At 35.2% G+C, this 22,389-nt stretch overlaps 1 protein-coding gene across 6 annotated transcripts in view; it reads right to left on the bottom strand.

Annotated features, from left to right (window-relative positions):
• LOC105498550 (neural cell adhesion molecule 2) overlaps positions 1–22,389 on the bottom strand; it is a 569,177-nt gene that overhangs the window by 104,489 nt on the left and 442,299 nt on the right. For all 6 annotated transcript variants that reach the window (XM_011770694.3, XM_011770699.3, XM_011770698.3 and 3 more), the window contains exons 11-12: positions 15,055–15,151; positions 2,111–2,284 (exon numbers count right to left, since the gene is read on the bottom strand). In XM_011770694.3, the coding sequence (XP_011768996.1) occupies positions 2,111–2,284; positions 15,055–15,151 (271 nt within the window). The remainder of the gene's footprint in view (positions 1–2,110; positions 2,285–15,054; positions 15,152–22,389) is intronic.

Below are 22,389 nucleotides of genomic sequence, written 5' to 3'. Positions count from 1 at the left end.
TGTTCTTGTGATAGTTTGCTAAGAATGATGGTTTCCAGCTGCATCCATGTCCCTAAGTCAAAAGAACAAAGCTGGAGGCATCACGCTACCTGACTTCAAACTATACTACAAGGCTACAGTAACCAAAACAGCATGGTACTGGTACCAAAACAGAGATATAGACCAATGGAACAGAACAGAGTCCTCAGAAATAATACCACACATCTACAGCCATCTGATCTTTGACAAACCTGAGAGAAACAAGAAATGGGGAAAGGATTCCCTATTTAATAAATGGTGCTGGGAAAATTGGCTAGCCATAAGTAGAAAGCTGAAACTGGATCCTTTCCTTACTCCTTATACGAAAATTAATTCAAGATGGATTAGAGACTTAAATGTTAGACCTAATACCATAAAAATCCTAGAGGAAAACCTAGGTAGTACCATTCAGGACATAGGCATGGGCAAAGACTTCATGTCTAAAACACCAAAAGCAACAGCAGCAAAAGCCAAAATTGACAAATGGGATCTAATTAAACTAAAGAGCTTCTGCACAGCAAAAGAAACTACCATCAGAGTGAACAGGCAACCTACAGAATGGGAGAAAATTTTTGCAATCTACTCATCTGACAAAGGGCTAATATCCAGAACCTACAAAGAACTCAAACAAATTTACAAGAAAAAAACAAACAACCCCATCAAAAAGTGGGCAAAGGATATGAACAGACATTTCTCAAAAGAAGACATTCATACAGCCAACAGATACATGAAAAAATGCTCATCATCACTGGCCATCAGAGAAATGCAAATCAAAACCACAATGAGATACCATCTCACACCAGTTAGAATGGCGATCATTAAAAAGTCAGGAAACAACAGGTGCTGGAGAGGATGTGGAGAAATAGGAACACTTTTACACTGTTGGTGGGATTGTAAACTTTTTATCTCTTTTAATAAAATAAAACAAAACAAAATTTAAAGTAGCACAATATTCCTGCATCCAGGTTAATATATTTTTTTAGAAAACTATAGTCCTTCGTCTCACTCATTGTTTTGGGGCACTGTCTTTATAAATCTCTCCTAAACCACACAACGCACACAGATAATATAATCCAAGTATTTCATAATTAAAAGAAATAATATGAGTTCATCAGCTTGAGGACATTATTTGAAGTGTATGGTACATGACAGATGACTGATTAATGTTTCTGATACTTCTATCAAAAACCCATAGTTCCTCTCAGTGAAAACTGATAAAGCAGGGTCAACACAGAGGATACCAGGATGATTTCATTTGCTTTCTCTCTATGTTCACTAGAATTGGTTCCCTCTTTCCTTCTCAGGAAGGCTCTTGCTTTTTACTGAACCCTCACACCATATGTGTTAGGGTCAAGGTAGGATCCTCATAGAACAGACCTATGGAGCATTATCTCATGATAATGAATGAGATAATGAATTTTCTCACTATTTTATGCTACTCTTTCGGAACACTCAATATGGTTCTGTGTCTTAAAAAACAGAGGCAAAAACTGGTAATTTCTTATTATTTCCTGCTTTCGTTTTGTCTCTTCCTAATGAGAAAACAAACTACATTTTCATAAGATGATGACATTTTATGTAAGTGAAAAGAAGCTCTGTGAATTAATTTTTAATAGAAATATAAAAGTGAAAAATATAAAAATACAAAAAGTAAACAATACATGAAATTCCACAGATTTTTATAGATGGCTTCATAAGTATAGAAAGCACCTACATTTTGCAGTATCATTTTCACACCTATTTTTGAGAGCAATATTAATAAATGAAACATGAGCATACATTTCATAAAATCCAGCCATCATATCTAGTATGTGAGCAATTGCCTTTCCACCAACGAGCTTTTTTAAAATGACTTTTTCCTCCAGAATTGAACTCTGCTGATTCTACTAAGCTCTTTCATTTTTACTGAACATGGAAACTATTCACTCTGTATTAGAGTTATTATCAAGAAGAATGTGGCACAGGAAATATCTTCCCAACACCACTTTATTAAAAGAAAAGAAAATGTTGGAGGAAATCGAAAAAGCTAATCATACAGGTATACTGAAGATCAGCTTGAAGTAATCAACACATTTTGAAATTGCTGACTCACTTTGAACTCCATGGGAGCGTACAATTTTCCAGATTTCTGACGCTACTTCTTTGACATCCACTTGATAGTGATGAATAGGCACACCTCCATGGGAGTCCGGTTTGTTGAAAGAAACCTTGGCTGTGGTCTGTGACAGCTCTATGATCTTCACTCCATAGGGACTGGATGGCACATCTATGGACAAACAAATAGAAAGAAAACATAACCAAGGGAATGGGAATGGCCATTATTAAGGCTTATGGTGTTATGAGAACTAGGAGTGAAAGAAAATTGCTACCTGCATCACTTAATATGTTTGAGTTACAGAACTTCCGTAAACACCTGAATGTTCTTTTGAAATTACAAGAAAGTATGCCCGAGTCAATTTTTATTAACACAGAAAATAGACAGCAAAATGAAAATCACACTTCAATTATTGAGGGAATATGTTACTTATCTATTTTCTATACAATATAAACATTTTATTGAGGTCCAGGAAAACGATCTTGTGTGTGTTTAAAAGAAAAAAATAAGAGAGATAAAGAGGGTAGTTAAAATGTTAGAATACATAATTCAGTTATTCAACCATCACCATAAATAATGAATGGTACCTTGTGAAAATACAAAATGTATTTTCTTTGCATTCACCACAATTATATTATTAAATTATAGGTAAGTGCTAAGTTTCGAGAAAAATGTCAGTATTATGAACTAAATAAGACTATAAACTATTAGGTCTAATTTCATTTATATATTATCCAATTAAATTAAACCTTTGGTTGAGATATTAAAATCTTATTCCCATATTTTCAAAATAGCTATAAAATCCTTCTTGTTTTATTTTAATCTATCCACTACTTACATTATTTCAAGTTCCATAAGGTATCTTAGGTGGACATTTAATTTAGTGTGTAATATAAAAAATTGTTTAGGAATAATTATCTCAAAGGCAGAGCAGGCAGAATTAGAAGAAAAAAATTCCAATGAGGATACAGTTGAAAACTCTACTCCAGAAACATCAAGATTTAGAGACACATTAATGTTAATTTCTCTATGAACCTCTTCCTCTTTTATTCCTATCACATCTGAAATAATCTTAAACTTAGGAAAAGAAACAAATATAAGTTTTTTCAGAGAGGGAATATATATATATATATATGTAAAACATACAAATATATGTATATCATATGATTTGGCTCTGTGTCCCCACACAAATCTCACCTTGAATTTTTTTTTTTTAATTTTTTTTTTTATTTTGAGACAGAGTCTTGCTCCGTGGTCAGGCTGGAGTGCAGTGGCGCAATCTTGACTCACTGCAACCTCAGCCTCCCCAGGTTCACACCTTTCTCCTGCCTCAGCCTCTCGAGTAGTTGGGACTACAGGTGCGCACCACCACGCCGGGCTAATTTTTCTATTTTTAGTAGGGACGGGATTTCACCATGTTGGCCAGGATGGTCTCGATCTTTTAACGTCGTGATCCACCCGCCTCGGCCTCCCAAAGTGCTGGGATTGCAGGTGTGAGCCGCCGCGCCCAGCCTCATCTTGAATTTTAATTCCCATAATCCCCATGTGTTAAGGGTGGAACCAGGTGGAGGTAACTGAATCATGGGGGCGGTTTCTCCATGCTGCTCTCATGATAATGAATCAGTCTCACGAGATCTGATGGTTTTATAAACGGTCTGGCATTTCCGGGTTTTATAAAGGTCTGGCATTTCCCCTGCTGGCACTCACTCTGTCCTGCTGCCCTGTGAAGAAGGTGCCTGCTTCTCCTTTGCCTTTCACCATAATTGTAAGTTTCCTGAGGCCTCCCCAGGAACGCAGAACTGTGAGTCAATTAAATTCCTGTCCTTTATAAACTATACATATATATATACACACACACACACACATATATACACACACATATATATATAAAACTTGACTGATAAATATGCAGTACATGTGAGTTTCAATTCTTATATCAATCAAACATTTACATAAAAATCTGCAGTTGGGGCCAGGCACCATGGCTTACACCTGTAATCTCAGCACTTTGGAAGCCGAGGTGGGCAGATTACTTGAGGTCAGGAGTTTGAGACCAGCCTGTTCAACATAGTGAAACCCTCTTTTCACAAAAATACAAAAATTAGCTGGGCGTGGTGGAGTGTGCCTGTGATCCCAGCTGTTTGGGAGGCTGAGGCAGGAGAATCACTTGAACCCAGGAGGCGGAAGTTGCAGTGAGCTGAGATCACGCCACTGCAAATCCAGCCTGGGCAACAGAGAGAGACTCTATCTCAAAAATAAATAAATACAAATAAAAATAAAAACAAAAATGTCATATGGCATTCAAAAGTCAAATGTACTTTATTTGCTAGAGTTAAAAAAGGTCACTGTAGGTCACATAAAAATATGCCTTATAAATAATACTGGGCAAAAGCCAGGAGAACAGCTTTAAGGCCTTTTATATGTGAATACTGTAAAGAAATGCCACAGTGTATATTTCAACTCTAAGGAGTAACTGTAAATTATTTAGAGAGCCTATGAAGTACATTATGTTATAACTCTAAGGTTCAAAAACACATGTGTAGAATTCTGATGCATCCAAAAGTCTTAGAACTATTAAAATCACATCTGGAAATGCAAATTTTAAGATATCTAAATAATGTTTGTAGACCTTCAAATATTCTAATAATTTTCATGTTTCCTTAATCTCCAGGTTAATCTGCATGTCTTTTCAGCTGTAGGTTTGATCCAAAATTTACTTGTAAGTTTGATCCAAAGTACAGGAGAAAGGCAAACAAATGCACATGGATCCCCTTTAAAAATGCCAATTCTTCAATCTGTGCTGAGAGGCTGACTCCCTAATGTACATTAGGTCTAAGTTGGATGTCATAGGCATTACACTCCAGTTTGGGGATATGTGTCAAAAGTGAAGGCAGTATATTCTGGGGAATGAGAGGGAGATATTATCCTCTTGGGCTTCCATCTTTGAATATACAGTATAAACATGATTGTTTTTACTCTGACTGCAGAAGTTGCACCGTTCACCAACTGTGCACCCTGACATGGTGCACCTGCAGAGAAAGAAGAGACTTTTTTTTCTTTCAGCACAAAGCCACTATCATCAAAATATGGGCCAGTGGCTTGTCTCTTCTAACTATACAATCCATTTTCAGATCTGCTGACACTTACTGTAGCCTTTCATTCATATGATTTTCCACTGACCTCTTATTTCTATTATTTCTTTTAAAGCAAAAGCATGCTTATGAATTTCATTCTCTTTCTAAACATTTTTTACATTTTGGTTTTGTAAGTCCAACTGTCAACTGACTACTAAATTTTAAGTTTCTTGAGGAAAGAGAAAACATTTTAAAAACACACATTCACACACATCCATTTATACATATAGATACATGTAACATAGAACAAAGTGACTGGAATATACTAAGTTCTCAGGAAATACTTGATGAATTAAATATTTCAGTAATGAAAAATAATATACAAAGACACAGAACATGTCTAAGTGAATAGTGTCAGATGTGCCTAGAATCAACATCTCTAATTCCTCTCTTCACTTTCTGGATTGTTCTGTAATTGCCTTCACCCTTGATTCCCATCTATCATATACATCACAATCAGTCAAACACTATTTTAATAATTCCTGCATTATAATTCTTGTATCCATTTCTTCCTTCCCATTTCCTCTGTTACCTCCCAAGCCCTGGCCCTTTCTGACTTTTCCTGTAATGCCATTAGTGGCTCTTGGCTTCCTTTTCTACTAGATGTCCAATAAAAACATCAATGCATGAGGCATGCAAATGCAAAATCAATCTTTGTAAAGAACCACTCTGATCACATCACTTTCCTGGGAATGGTATTCAGGAGCTTCATTTTCATTACAACATTAGTCTCGGTCTTTTCAGTCTCATGCTCAGGATCCTGGCTTATCTAATGCACTGGGTGTATGCAAAGATATGGATCTATTCTAAAAGACTTTCAGACACAGCTCAATATTTCAACTGAGGCTCATCGGATGCTCAGTTTCACACACTGTTATCCCTTCATTGTTACCATATTTTTCTAAACTATTTCCTAGCATCTTATATCCCAAAAATTGATGAATACCATTCACCACTCAATGAATGAATAAATGAATAGAAAACCAATTGTGCATATACTTATTTGTTTAGTTACCCTTTCTCTTCACCTCTAATGGTGCTGGTAAACTGTTGGATTAAAAGACTGGATATGTATGTCCTGGGAGTCTATGGATTCAAGGCCCGGCCTTGCCACTTTCGTCAACTACTGCCTTGGACAAGTCACTTAATCTTTTCACATTGCAGTAGTTTTCCCTCTTGAATGGAGATAAGAATAGTACTGCTGCTAGTGTTGTTGGAAATATCAAGTAATGTTGAGCACTTAGACCCTAGAATACATTAAAATTCTCAGCAAATGTCAGTCATTGTACTTTTTCTATCCCTCCCTGATCATCAGCCTCCTTCTATTACATACTTTTGTATCCATTGACATGTATCAATGTTTTAGTCAAATGGTAGGTAATGGGTACAATACGATGTTCAGCTCAGAAGTTTTTGAGCTGTGTAATGGCAAGGAGTTGGTGCCATGACCTAGGAGTCAGATGGATACAATCTCTGGTGTCACTGAATGAACTTGTGTATATTAAACTCCCAGAAGTTCTTCATCTTACATAACTGAAACTTTTTAATCTTTGTCCAACACCTTCCCATTTCTCCCACTCCCCAGCCCCTGGCAACTACCATTTTTCTCTCTGTTTCTATTAGTTCCACTGTTTTAGAATTCCACATATAAGTGAGATCATGCTGTACATCTTTATATCTTGGCTATCTTGGCTACAGTAAGTAATGCTTCAATGTAATCAATGTCTTGGAGAGCTATCACCTCTTGATTAACTGATAATGGAAGTCTATCTTCTCATTTTCCAAGACTAAACCCTCCATCTGTGAATGACATGTCTTTTCCTTTTGTCTTCTCCATTTTTTATCAGATAGCTCTTCTTTTATCAGATAGCTCTTCTCTTCCTTTTTCTTCTTCTTTGGAATTTTATTCTTTCTTCTCAGTGTTATTACTATGAATTATAAAGATCTCTTTTTTTTTTTTTTCAATCCCACCCTCTTCTCAGGAAACATACTCTTCCTTTGTTCCTCGTTGCTGTGTTTCAATAGATTATTTCTAATTTCTGCCCCAACATCTTTATTTCTGAGAATTTGGTCTCCTAGCATGCATGGTTCATAGACACTAACTGTGCTCTTTTTCCACATATGAGGCTGTGGTGTTGCTGAACTTAGATCCAGGAATCTGAAGAGTCTGATTTTTGTAAACCCTCTTTCAAAAGGAAGCGCTATCATGAATATTATTTCAGAATGGTGTTTTAAACTGTATCCTAGATATTTTTCTATTAACACACAGATTCAAATTCTATGATTTCAGATACTCCTGTTCATCATAAGAAATTACAGGCTAAAATCTTCATTTCCTAGACTTACTTGCTGCTATGGTTCTAAGTTTCCTGTAGTGAACCTAGAATGAAAAGCAGGTGTATATAGTTTGGAATTGCCGGAGGGGTGTGAATGTCAGTCCCACTTTTCTCAGGAGGTGCACATGGACAAGAAGCTCTGCAGATATGAATGAGAGAAGCATCCGAACTCCCACTCAGCAGCCTATTCATCCAGTTTCTGGAGTGCTGTGGCTGTGATTATCAGCTGAGGGGTAACCTGGCAGCAGGGCTCCCTGACCTCTAGTTAGTCATTGCAGACCTCACATGTGGACCACGCTTATGCTATTTTGTGACCTTGAAGGTAGAATATTGGTGGCTATCTTTGGTCTTTTCTCTGCCTTTCCAGTGATTTTATAACCAGTTTGTTCTTTATAATAAATCAGTTTCTGCTTGATTTCCTCATCAATTTCTATCTGGTAAAAGTCTCAAATACTAAAAGAATTGGAACATAAGTAACTGAATTTACTAGATCCAGTAACACTGTTACATGCAGTGTCACCATAATTGTTTGCAACTCAGGGACTTCTGTGCTGAGATAGGTTCTATCTACTTCTGTTTTGAGTGACTACCTTACTTCCATAAGGTTTTATATACATTTTTCTTGTTTCGATTATGCTGTGGTTTGAATGCTGGCTTCCCTCCAAATTTTATATGTTGAATATATTATTAAGAGTTGGGGTCTTTTGGGATGTAATAAAGTCATAAGACATCCACCCTCATGAATAAAATTAGTGCCCCCATAAAAGAGGCTGAATGAAGTATGTTTGCCCCTTTCACTATGTAAGGACACACAGAAGGCACCATCTATAAAAAACAATTCGGTTATTCAACGTGCACCAAAACCCAAATCTGATGGTGCCTTGATCTTGAATTTCCCAGCCTCTAGAACTGTGAGCAATATATTTATGTTGCTAATACATTACAGAGTCTAATATATTTTGCTATAGCATCCAGAACAGAGCAAGAAAAATTGTGAGCTTAATATATTATAGCCCACCTGCAATACATCTGAATGCTGTAAATTCCTTCTCATTTCACTACTCACCTAGTTTTTACCAACTGCCAAATCCAAATTATTATTTAGATTTTTTTCACAGTAATTCACCAATTATATTTACATTTATCCTTCAAAGTAGATACACTATCTCCCTGAATAATTTCTTTTATTTTTTTGTCCTTACAAGTCCATGGATTAAACTGAAGTAGTCCAGAGATCTGATCTTGATTTTCCCATTTTTACCTCTAATATTCTCCATAGAATCCCTCATTGTATACCAGACAGAATGTAAATATGATGAATTATTATTATTATTATTTGAGGAGGAGGAGGACGAGTCTCGCTTTTGTCGCCCAGGCTGGAGTGCAATGGCATGATTTTGGCTCACACTGCCACCTTGGCCTCCTGGGTTCAAGCAATTATCCTGCCTCAGCCTCCTGAGTCGCTGGAATTACAGGCACTCACCACCACACCTGGCTAATTTTTTTGATGTTGTTGTTTTTGTATTTTATTAGAGACAGGGCTTCAACATGTTGACCAGGCTGGTCTCAAACTCCTGACCTTAGATGATTCGCCCGCTTCGGCTTCCCAAAGTGCTTGTATTACAGGCATAAGCCACCTTGCCCTGCCAACATGATGAATGCTTTTAAGATCTATAACTTAATTTCTCTCTACCTCTCTATTCACATTACCAACATGGGTCTTCTCACACAATATACCCTTCCAGTCTTTCATTAAATGCCTTACTCATTAACAGTACCTATCCTTTCAGAGCATAGTGCCTATGTACAAGTGTAACCTCGATGTTTCTTTCAGTCTTTCCCTTTCTTCTTCTCTGGACCTGTTTCTACTCCCTCTTTCAGACTCAATTCAAAAGTTGACACCTTTTGAGAGCCTTTTCCAAGAACTCCAGTCAGAATTCATTTTTATTCTCCCAAACCTTTGATTCGCATTTCTACAGCAACCTTATATCTTTTGAACTCTAACTTATGGGTAAAGACCAGATTCCATACATTATTTATCTTCAGATTCCTAAGATCTAGAACAATGTCTGGCACCTACTAGAAATTCACTATTTTTTGAGTGAATGAATTAAAAAGTGATTAGGCATTGATGCAAACATGGATTCTCTGAAAATAATGTCAAGTTATCCCGATTTCCTTTTCTTCCTAACAATATGAGAATGAGAAAATCAAGAATATGTTATGAATAGTTTCTGAATATCACTGTTTGCTTAATGAGTTTAAAAAAAAAATCCAGATGTAGACTTTTCCAGGCTAGATAATAAAACTGATTATGTTATAAAGAAACCTGGCATTATATTTAGGTGAAGAAAGGGTGATACCAAATGAACTAATTTTAACATGCTTTCAAGTGTTATGGAGCATGGGTCTGGCTAAGATAAAATCTGGGTACACGGACCAGTAGATCGGCCATAATTCCCTATCTTTAGAAATCTATTCAATTGATCCAGTTTAACCTGTAAGCAGATCTCTGTTCTCAAGCATGACTGACACAGGCTTATCCTGACTTAGGTGAAAATACAGATGAGTGCTTCACGGTACTGTACTTGTGACTTAAATCAATCCTGAAAAAAAGAGCTAAAATATTGAATTTGACAGGGGTTCAGTAGGTTAAAAAGTGAGTCAAAACTGACAAGATGAGATTTAATAGGGGTAAGCAGAGAGTCCTGAACTGAGGTTGAAAAAATGAATTGTGAAGCACAGTATCAGAGGCCTCTCTTAATAGCAGTTTGTGTAAAAAATCGGTAGGACGAACTCCTAAATGGAAAAAAATGACAAAAGTCCAATGAATTTTATATTATTTAATAGAAGTATAATGTTCAGAATAAGTAAGGTCATTATCTCATTTTACTGTGCCTTGGTCCTTGATGTCTAGATTTATGTATAATAACTAAAGAGGCATCAAGGTACTGACTTCTATCTAAAAGAAAAGTGACCAATAAGAACTATAATTATGCCATAATAATACCTACCTAATATTTGTTGAATACTTGCCATGTGCTGGTTATTTGAATGCATTAACTCACTTAGTTGTCACAATACTGTTATTAGGTAAATCTTGGAATGACTGCACAGAAACTCCTAGAGAGCTGAGGCTCACATTCCCCAGGGGCTGGACATACTACCTGATGACAGCTTACAGCCAAGTCCCTCCCATCACATTGCCCAGGAGAAGGTGACTTTATCAAAAAGGTGCATCAATTAATGAAACAAAGTTGGGATTATTATATTTAGGATGAAGGTGTAATATAAAAAAGTTCATCAGTTAAAAAATATAACAATGATGAAATGAATTAAGAAATTTAAAAATATATAAATGAAATATATTGATAATATTATATTATCAATTACTCGATAATAAATTATCGAGTACTTGATAATAATATATTATCAATTACTTGATAATAATATTTAAAATGTAGGGTAACGATTTTTCAAAAAAAGAAATAATACACATGCATATAAATATACAGAATGCCTTTTCAGATAATCATCTTTTGGAAGTAGAAAACTGTAAGGAACAAATAACACTATATAGTCAAACTTTTATTTAGCCTTACGTGCTGTACAACTTTAATTTCATTCAAGATATGTACTTCAATCCAAACAGAGAATGTTTCCCACTAGAAAGCAGGATCAACACCTAGGAGGTACATTTTAAAACCCAATTTTATGGTGAAGTCTTAAAACATATACATATTTGTCTCTCCTATATTTCTAGTTAATATTTTGATTAAAAGTTAAGAAAACAAAATTGTCAAGCATGTACGTGGAATATTTCATATTTCTATAACAACATAGAAAGATTACATTTTTTTCCCAATTTTCTAAAGACAGAGGAGATAGGTAAAAGAAGACTACACCAACTCTTGCTCATTAATAGGAAGTCAGAGTTTAATGGAAAGTCCTTGCTTAGGGTTATCTGACTTAAACCAAATATATATACTTATTTTATTTCCATTTCAAAAATACTTCATTTTTATATTATTTTTATAGGTTTAGGGGGTTTTGTTACAATCACATATTATGTACTAGTAAAGTTTGGGCTTTTAGTGTGTCCATCACCTGAATATTGAACATTGCACCCAACAAGTAATGTTTCAGTCTTCATCTCTCTCCCAGCATCCCACCTTTGGAAGTCTCCAGTGTCTATTTTTCCATGTGTGTACACACTGTTTTGCTCCCACTTACAAGTGAGAACATGCGGTATTTGAATTTCTGTTTTTGAATTATTTCACTTAGGTGAATGGCCTCCAACAAGCCTCTTTGGGTTGCTGTTTCTGTCTTGGCACGTGGGCACTCTTTTTACCCTGCCTGGATCGCAACACTGGACCCCTGCAAGACGCCTTCCACTCCATTCACTCTGCTCAGGCTTTGACACCCCATGCCAGGCTTCTGTGCTTCACCCTACTCCCACACAGATGCCTACCTCGTTCCGATGTAGGGCTGAATTATTAAAAAGGGAAAACGTAAGGGAGTAAGAAGGAAGGGAGGACAAATGGGAGGAAAAAGTAAAAAGATTTTTGAACGCTGAAAAAGTAAATTTTTCCTATATTACCACTGAATGTGTACAAAAATTTCACACTAAATTTTGGCTCTTAATTTATTCCCTTTGGAAGTAAGGTATTCTGTTACACTCTAAAATACCATATGCCAAATAATCTTGACCTTTTACAAGGCAAATAAGCCAATGAAATCTTGAACTGTGGTAGCTTCATATATTTGGAAATATTTATATTTTTTATGTATATATATCTTACATCTTATTTAAAATCACAGTACAGTTTCAGTGTTTGGATGCTGCAGGACAGATTAAGTTTTCTACCAAATATTAGTATTAAAGAACAGTCCCATAACATAAATCGTATTTATAAATGTTGATGTTTAAATGTATGTTTCCTATCTAAGGCTGAGTGTCTGAATCATTTTTAGATCTTCATTACAATTTCAATTGAATCCACCTTCTTCTAAAACAAATTCTTAGCCTGGAATTGTATAAAGTTTGGAATATTAGCAGAATTGCAGAATAATATTCAAAAAAGTTTTCCAATATTTTCTAACTCAGCTTTAATGCAAAACTTTAATTTTTATTATGGTTGGACAGAAGAAAACTCTCTAATTTAATATATATTCACTAGAAGGATAGGAGTAAAATATATTTTTCAATGAACAATATTGCAGTCAGTATCATGAGATATGAAGGTGCGTGCACATTAAACATTACCTGTGAATTTCATGGAATTATTTAAACCTAATCAACATAATGTTTTAAATACCAAGTATTAATACACCCTCCCCAAAATTCTGGTCATTTATTAAGTTGTACCTAATGGAAAAACACATCATTTATAAAATGGCAATATACAATACTGGATCAATATTAACAACATTATATATACATATATATACACATATATTGATCCTATATCTAATTATTTATAAAATTATATACTAATTTAAATAAAAGTTGCATAATTTCCAAAGGCTTGGAATTAATTTGAGTAGTGAATGCTTCTTATTAGTATAGTTGATTCTTCAATTTATTATCAATGCATTTTGGTGAGACTTAGCACACTTCATTTTCTTATAATTTAATTTGCTTGTATAACAGTTTCTTCACATTTCTAAACTCTCATCTTGATTTTTTTTCTCCCTGCCTTCTTCTGTCAATTCTTTCCATGTAATCTCTTTTCTCCCTTCTCTATCAATGTGGTAAAATTTGAATTGGAGAATAGCAGCTTATCTAAGTTAAATAATAATTTGACATTATTAGCTTAAAAATTTCCCTTCGTGGCCTTTATGATTAATGATATTAATATTTACAATATATCTATATAGCAGTAAAAATGAACATCTTTCTGAATTTAATATAAAATTAAAGTTATAGATAAAATCTCTACCTGAAAAGGTTTTAAAATTTCTTTACAGAAGCTTTTAAGTCTGTTAAAATATAATATTACAATAATTTTCTGATATTACTTTACTTACTCTTAGAAGACTGTAAATCACATTTTTTCCATTTGAGCTATATAAACTTTTTTTTTTGAGATGGAGTCTTGCACTATCGCCCAGACTGGAGTGCAGTGGTGCGATCTCGGCTCACTGCAACCTCCGCCTCCCAGTTTCAAGCAATTCTCCTCCCTTAGCCTCCCGAGTAGCTGGGACTTACAGGCACCCGCCACCATGCCAGGCTAATTTTTTTTTTGTATTTTTAGTAGAGACGGGGGTTCACCATATCAGCCAGGATGGTCTAGATCTCCTGACCTCGTGATCCGCCCGCCTCGGCCTCCCAAAGTGCTGGGATTATAGGTGTGAGCTACCACGCCCGGCCTATAAACTATTTTTTAAAATGTATTTTAGGATTCCTCACCAGTCTTGTAAAACATAGTGGCAAATTTTATAAATAAGTAAACAATATCTGGCTTTCTGGTTTTCCTGAATTTTTTATTCTATCTGTTAGTATTTCTATATCTTTAAGCTTTAGAGGTAAAACTAGAATATTAACATATATATATATATATACACACAAAATAAAACATTTTCACCACATTTATGCAACCTTCAATTTTCTATTTTCCTTCAGAAGTAAGATAGCTATTTGTACTTTCAAGACTAAAAGTTTAATATATATCAATTACAGTTCATTTTTTCTCAGAGTGTTTTGATTTTTAATTTTTTTGTCAGGATTCTGTCTTTATTTGAAATATAATTTAATTTCTTAAAACATATGTTCTCTATTTCTTTCACAGATATCTCAATTTTAAAGTTGGAGGGATTTGAATCAGGGTTTAAAGTCAATCCTGATGAGTAAATACATTCTGTGTGCTCACTGTATAGCAGACACAATGAAGCAATCTCTATTGTTACTTATAAAAATGTAAAAGATATTTTTGCTAACATTTAAAATTACACGACACCCACTTTTTGGAAGTTCATATTTTTCTTATAGACACGCTGAAGTCTAAGGTTTTGGAAAATTTTTATGGATGCAAAATTGTTGAACATATTTACAGGGAACATGTGACAATTTGATATAAGCAGACAACATATAATGATCAAATCTGAGTAACTGGCATGTCTGTTCTTTCACACATTTGTCATTTCTTTGTGTTTGGAACATTCCAAATCTATCCTTCTATTCTGAAATATACAATAACTCATTGCTAACTATTATAGCCCTATTGTACTACTGAACAGTATATCTTATTCTTTGTAATCAACTGTAGTTTTGTGCTCCTCGAGTAACCTCTCTGTATACCCTCCTTCCCAATACACTACCAAGCCTCTGGTAACCACAGTCTACCAGATACCTCCAAGAGATCCATTGTTTTATCTCCCACATATAAATGAGACTACTTTATCAACTGAAATTTTCATTTGCTTTCAGAAATATTGTGTGAGATCTCACAAAGTATTGTGCTACACTTACCAGCCAAAGCAAGAATGTATTCTTGAAATCTTGTTCCTATGCGATTAGTGGCTGTGCAATTATAGCGTCCAAAGTCATTGTCAGATGTAGGTGCAATCTGAAATAATTATAATAACAAAAGTTACAATTCTAAAACATCACAGAAGTTTTAAAATAAACCCCAGTATGACTACCACTTTCACATGTTTCATTTTTTTACCCAACAACTCCTTACCATATATTTTTAATTTTCTTTATCAAGTAAGCATTACTAAATAATATAAATCCTTTTATGATATATCCATGGGCCTATAATATCCATAGGACTAGGCAAATCAGAATTTATCTATTAATTCATTAAGTAAACAAATGGTACCACTTTGATGTATCTATTAAATAGCAAAACCAATAGATCTACATATATGTAAAGCTCAGAAAGTAGTACACACACAGTTTGAAATGTGTGTGTGTGTGTGTATATATATATATATATAGTTTGCAGTCAATGTAGGTGTAAACTTGAAAACAGGAAGCTTGTAATAAAAGCATTGTTAACTGTTTTCTACATTTTGGCCTCAGACCAGTTTGCTTTAAAGTTCAAGAAAGGCTCCAAATATGTGATATTTCTCTCCCTGTTTTGAGTTATTGAACATATAATAGTAATGAAGGAGGAAGGATCATTCTTAAAGAAATCTTTCCAGGAACATATTGTGCAAGAAAATGTTGCTCTTTGCAACAATACTTATAGACAGGTACTTTTTCTCACTATCTAATAACAGTATCTTGCCTGCATTTCTGTTCAATTCCTATCATTCTTTTTTCAGTCTAGGTAGAAAATAGCTGACCTCTATCCTTACACATTTGAAATCCATAATTAAGTTAACCTTTAGGGATTCTATTGGTGAACACTGAGACAAACCCTGTAATTCTAATGTACAGAAATTCTGAAGTATCAATTTAGATAAGGGATTTGATGATAGTAATAGATATAATTTTCAATCTCTGTAACTATTATTAAGAGAGAATATGCTTACAAGAGTTGCTGTTAATTTCAACTCTATCCCAAAAGAGGGAAAAATGATTTTGTGGTAATGGGAGGCTATTAACTAAGAGTGCAATTTTGAGGTCCATTGAAGATGATAATTCTGAAAGAGTACAGAAAAGCTGTGTCATTCATTTTCTAGTCAGCTGTCCATCTAGAAACAATCATAGGAATGAGCTTAGCATTTGTAACAGCTCTTACATAATTACTGCTAAGTGATTAAAATATTCCTTTTTCTTATGTGTAGCTTTTAATAAGCAAGGCTATTTTAACTCTAAACTAATTGTTCCAATGAGAAATGGATTTAACCAAAAATTCTTATTCTACATGCATATGAGAAAGTTATTTGCAAATTCAACAGAGAAGAATGTGTTCACTGAATCAATACAATGCCAAGACAGGATAGCCACAACAAAGAAACGTGACTATTACACAGCTCCTTAAGATTAATAATTTAAGTAGAGCCATTTTCATTGGAACAATTTCTTAAAAGCTCAATTCTTTTTTTTTTTGGTGGTGTTCTTGGGAATTCAGCTATCAACAGATAAAAGTTTATCTTAAATAAGGAACCTTTTATCATGTTGTATGCTTAATAAATAAAGAAAACACCCATCATGGCATAGATTCACACACACATACACATACACACACACACACACATACACATACACACACACACACACACACACACACACACACACACACACACCCGCACACATGCTCTAGATATAGTCTGGCCAAATCATGTACCCTGAAGCTTATTTGATGTATTCTAGGAAAGCAACATAAAACCAAAGTCCAATAGTGGTTTTACACTTAAACCCAGCACAATGAAATGTTATATAATTGTATGAAAATATAAGATGACAAGGGTATATTATAAAACATCAAGTAAAAATATTTAAATGTTTAAAAAGTGCAAAGCATTGAAAATATTAATCAAGAAACATCTACTGGTAAACATTTACTGATAAACATCTACTAGAAACATCTACTGATAAAACTATTTCTTCATATTTAAATACAGGCATACCTGTTTTATTGTGTCTGTTTTTATCGTGCTTGAAAGATCGTGTTTGTTTTTTTTCTTTTTACAAATTGAAGGTTTGTGGCGATCCTGCATTCAAGCAATCTATCAGCACCATTTGCTTTTTTACACTTGATGTTCTAGGGTACATGTGCACAACGTGCAGGTTTGTTACATATGTATACATGTGCCATGTTGGTGTGCTGCACCCATTAACTCGTCATTTACATTAGGTATATCTCCTAATGCTATCCCTCCCCCCTCCCCCACCCCACAACAGGCCCCAGTGTGTGATGTTCCCCTTCTTGTGTCCAAGTGTTCTCATTGTTCAATTCCCACCTATGAGTGAGAACATGCGGTATTTGGTTTTCTGTATATTCTGTATATTTCTGTATATAAAAACATGCGGTATTTGTTTTGGTATATGATCGTTTCCAGCTGCATCCATGTCCCTACAAAGGACATGAGCTCATCCTTTTTATGGCTGCATAGTATTCCATGGTGTATATGTGTCACATTTTCTTAATCCAGTCTGTCATTGATGGACATTGGGGTTGGTTCCAAGTCTTTACCATTGTGAATAGTGCCGCAATAAAAATACGTGTGCATGTGACTTTATAGCAGCATGATTTATAATCCTTTAAGTATATACCCAGTAATGGGATGGCTGGGTCAAATGATATTTCTAGTACTAGGTCCTTGAGGAATTGCTACACTGTCTTCCACAATGGTTGAACTAGTTTACAGTCCCACCAACAGCGTAAAAGTGTTCCTATTTCTCCACATCCTCTCCAGCACCTGCTGTTTCTGACTTTTTAATGATCGCCATCCTAGCTGGCAGCACCATTTTTTCAGCAACAGTTACCCATGTCCTGTCTCTCTGACTTTTTGGTAATTCTCTCAATATTTTAAACTTTGCATTATTATTAAATTTGCTATGGTGATCTGTGATCAGTAATCTTCGATGGTGCTAGTGTAACTGTTTTGGGGAACCACAAACTATGTCCCTAAGACAGTGAACTTAATTGATAAATGTGTATTCTGACTGTTCCACTGACTGGCCATACTTCCATCTCTCTCTCCCTCCTCTTTAGCTTCCTTATTCTGTGAGACACAATAATATTAAAATTAGGCCAAATCATAATCCTACAATGGCCTCTAAGTGTTCAGGTTAAAGGAAGAGTCACAATCTCCCACATTAAATCAAAAGCTTAAGTGAGGAAGCTTAGTGATTAAGCTTAGTGAGGAAGGCATGGCAAAACCAAGATAGGCTAAAACAGAAGCCTATTGCAACAAACAGCCAAGTGGTAAATGTGAAGAGATAGTTCCTGAAAAAAGTCAAAAGTACTACACTAGTGGACACACAAATGATAAGAAAGCTAAACAGCTTTACTCATGTTATGGAGAAATATTTTATTGGTCTGGGTAGAAGACAAACCCAACCACAATACTTCCTTAAGCCAAAGCCTAAGCCAGAGCAAAGACCTAACACACCTCAATTCAATGAAGGCTGACAGAGGTGAGGAAGCTGCAGAAGAAGAGTTTGAAGCTGGCAGGGGTTAGTTCATGAGGCTTAAGGGAAGAAGCCATCTTTATAACATTAAAAATACAAGGTGGAGCAGTAAATGCTGATGTAGAAGCTGTAGCACGTTATCCAGAAGATTGAGCTAAGATCATTGACGGAAGTGACTATACTAAAAAATAGAATTTAAAATAGATGAAACAGTTTTCCATTGCAAGAAGATGCCATCTGGACTTTTATAGCTAGAGATGAGATGTAAAGGGCAGGCTTCAAACTTCAAAGGACCTGTTGAATCTCTTGTTAGGGGCTAACACAGCTAGTGACTTAAGTTCAAGCGATTGTTCATTTATCATTATAACAATCCTAGGGTCTTTAAGAATTACACTAAATCGACGCTGCCTGTGTTCTACCCATGGGAAAACTAAGCCTGGTTGACAGGACATCTGTTTACAGCATGGTTTATTGACTATTTTAAGCCCACTGTTGAGATATAGTGCTGAGAAAAAAAAAAAAAAAAGATTCCCTTCAAACTAGTGGTGCACATTGAAAATGGACCTAGTCACTCAAGAGCTCTGATGAACATATACAAAGATATTAATGTTGTTTTCCTGCTGGCTAACCCAACATCCATTCTGAAGCCTGTGGACCAGGGAGTAAGTTCAACTTTCAAGTCCTAGTACTTAAGAAATACAATGTGTGGCCAGTGGGGTGGCTCACGCCTGTAATTCCAGCACTTTGGGAGGCTGAGGTGGGTGGATTATGGGGTCAGGAGATCGAAACCATCCTGGTTAACACGGTGAAATCCCATCTCTACTAAAAATACATAAAATTAGCCGGGCGTGGTGGCGGCGCCTGTAGTCCCAGCTACTCGGGAGGCTGAGGCAGGAGAATGGCGGGAACCCGGGAGGCGGAGCTTGCAGTGAGCCGAAATCGCACCGCCGCACTCCAGCCTGGGCGACACAGCGAGACTCTGTCTCACAAAAAAGAAAAAATAGATAATAATAATAAAATACAGAAATACAAGATTTAAGGCTACAGCTGCCATAAAACAGTGATTCCTCTCAGGGATCTGGGAAAAGTAAAAGTCAATTGAAAATCTTCTGAAAAGGACTCACCATGCTGACGCCATTAAGAATTACTTGTGACTCATGGGAGAAAGTGAAAATGTCAACATTAATAAGAGTCTGGAAGAAGTTGATTCCAGCCCTCATGGATGACTTTGAGGGGTTCAAGACTTCAGCGAAGGAAGTAACTGCAGATGTGGTGGAAATAGAGAGCTAGGATTAGAAATGGAGCCTGAAGAAGTGAATGAATTGCTGCAATCTGATGATAAAACTCTAACAGATGGGAAATTGCTCTTTATGGAAGAGCAAACAAAGTGGTTTCTGGTGGTAGAATTTACGCCTTCTGAAGATGCTTGAAAAATGTTGAAATGATCACCCAAGACTTAGAATATTACATAAGCTTAGTTGATAAAGCAGTGGCGGGGTTTGAGAGGATTGACTTCATTTTCGAAAGATGTCCTGCTCTAGGTAAATGCTAACAAACAGTATTATATGTTATTAGCCTTATAGCATCACCTGCTACACAGAGATCTTTCATGAAAGGAAGTGTTAATTAACAAAGTGCTTCACTGTTGCCTTATTTTAGTAAATTGCCACAGCAAATTCCACCTTCAGCAATCAACATTCTGACCAGTAAGCAGTCATCAACCTCGCAACAAGACTCTTCACCAATGAAGAAAATTACAGCTTGCTTAAAGCTCAAATTATTCCCAGCCATTTTTAGTAACTAAGTATTTTTCAGTTATGTTACATAGACCTTTTTATACATCATGCTTTTGCACACTTAATAGACTATAGTGCCAACATAACTTTTATATGCATTGAAAAACCAAAAACCTGTGTGACTGGCTTTATAGTGATATTTACTTTATTGAGGTGCTCTTGGAACTAAACCTGCAATATCTCCAAGGTATATCTGTATCCAGCTAAAAATACTGATATTAATTCATGATATTAGGTTTGGACAGACTATAGTGAAGTAACAAATATAGTTTTGAATATCTAAATATAAGCTAAGTGTATAATATTAATAAACAAGCTTGCTAGACTTTTACTTAAACCTAAAAATATTTATTTCTTCTATATATTCCATGATAAGAAAGTCATGGACACAACAGTCAGCATCCCTATTTAGGATATGAAAGAAAGATACAGACAATGCAAAGTACAATATTATTCCGACGAGCCTATTAGAAACCCATTCCTTCTTTCAATGCTTGCCCATATATTGAAAAGTTGTGTAATTTCCTCAGGATGTGGTCAGTTAAAAAAATAAAGTTTTGATGATCTTGACCTTTACAGATGCATTTATTGGCAGTAACTTAAATAATGTATTGAATATTTGGTTAATTTTAAAATGCATAATTTTAAGTTTGAATATATATACTTAAAGAAAAAAAACTTAAACTCAATTCCATAAATTTATTACTGACAATTTGTTAAGTGTAAACTTTTTTCTATATTTCATTTTATATTCTTAAGAATTAGCACATATATGACTTTTACAATCATTATTAAACAAAAGTAACTGTCTCAAGCAACTGTATATACTAATAATTAAATATTAGTAATGCTCATTGTTGCTTTCTCTTTTATGTTATTTTTTGTTATGCTATGTTTTCAAGTTGTGTTAGTCACACATGTATATTTTTCATTCAGAATTTAAATTTAATTTGTGAGAGTATACACATAAACATGTCTGTTTAAAGTCAGTGGTTTAGCCAACAGATCACCTGGCTGTGTGTCAAGTAAACAAAAATTGTGTTTTTGTTTTTTAATTTTATTTTGGAGTGCGGAGGGATGTCTTCAGGCAGAAGCTTAAATAGCATAAGCTATATACTATGTTGTATGTATAAAATGTTCCTTCACATTAAATATAGAGAATTATGAGTTGGCTGAGGAACGAAAAAATGTCAAGATGAAGCAAAGCAGAAATTACACATTAGTCTGTCATTTACTCATGAACTTTAATCCACTTGTTATGGACTGAACTGCCCGCCTCCTCACTCTGCCCATTCATATACTGAAACCCTAACTTCCAGTGTGAATGAATTTGGAGATAGGATCTTTAAGAAGGTAATTAAGGTTAAATGAGAATAAGAGTGGGACCTACTCCAACAGGACTGGTATCCTTGTAAAACAAGAGGAAGACACCAGAACTCTGTGTGCGCACAGAGGAAAGGGCATGTGAGGACACAGCCAGAAGGTGGCCAAGTACAAGTTCAGGGAAGGGTCCTCTACAGAAAGCAACCCTGCAGGCACCATGATATTGAACCTCCACCCTCCAGAACTGTAAATTTCTGTGATTTTAACCATCCTGTCCATGGTAATTTATTAAGGTATTCAAGGAGACTACACCCTACACAAAACAAGTTAAATCTAACCTGAGCTTTTCACTAAGGTAAAACACATAACATTTAGTTTAAAACTGCCCAGAGGTTTTTATGAAATTGACATCCCTGTCAAGTCACAAATAGCTAGTTCTTCTAAAACAATTTCAAAGAAACTTCTTTACATTGAAATTGATTTAGACAAAGTGATTTAATTACTAACCACTCAGCCATGCAAATATTTGCAGATGTGATGTCTAAATCCTCCTATCAAACAATTCTTTTTAAGTCTAAACAGCCTCAATGAGGATACTTTAAGTTAATGCAGTACGGATACAGATATTAGATGGTATTCTAAAACGTGCATTTCA

Source organism: Macaca nemestrina, chromosome 4 (genome assembly GCF_043159975.1).
Source record: "Macaca nemestrina isolate mMacNem1 chromosome 4, mMacNem.hap1, whole genome shotgun sequence".
NCBI classification, from domain to species: Eukaryota; Metazoa; Chordata; class Mammalia; order Primates; family Cercopithecidae; genus Macaca; species Macaca nemestrina.
Note: the sequence above shows the minus strand (reverse complement) of the source record. Positions and strands in the feature narration are given on the sequence as shown.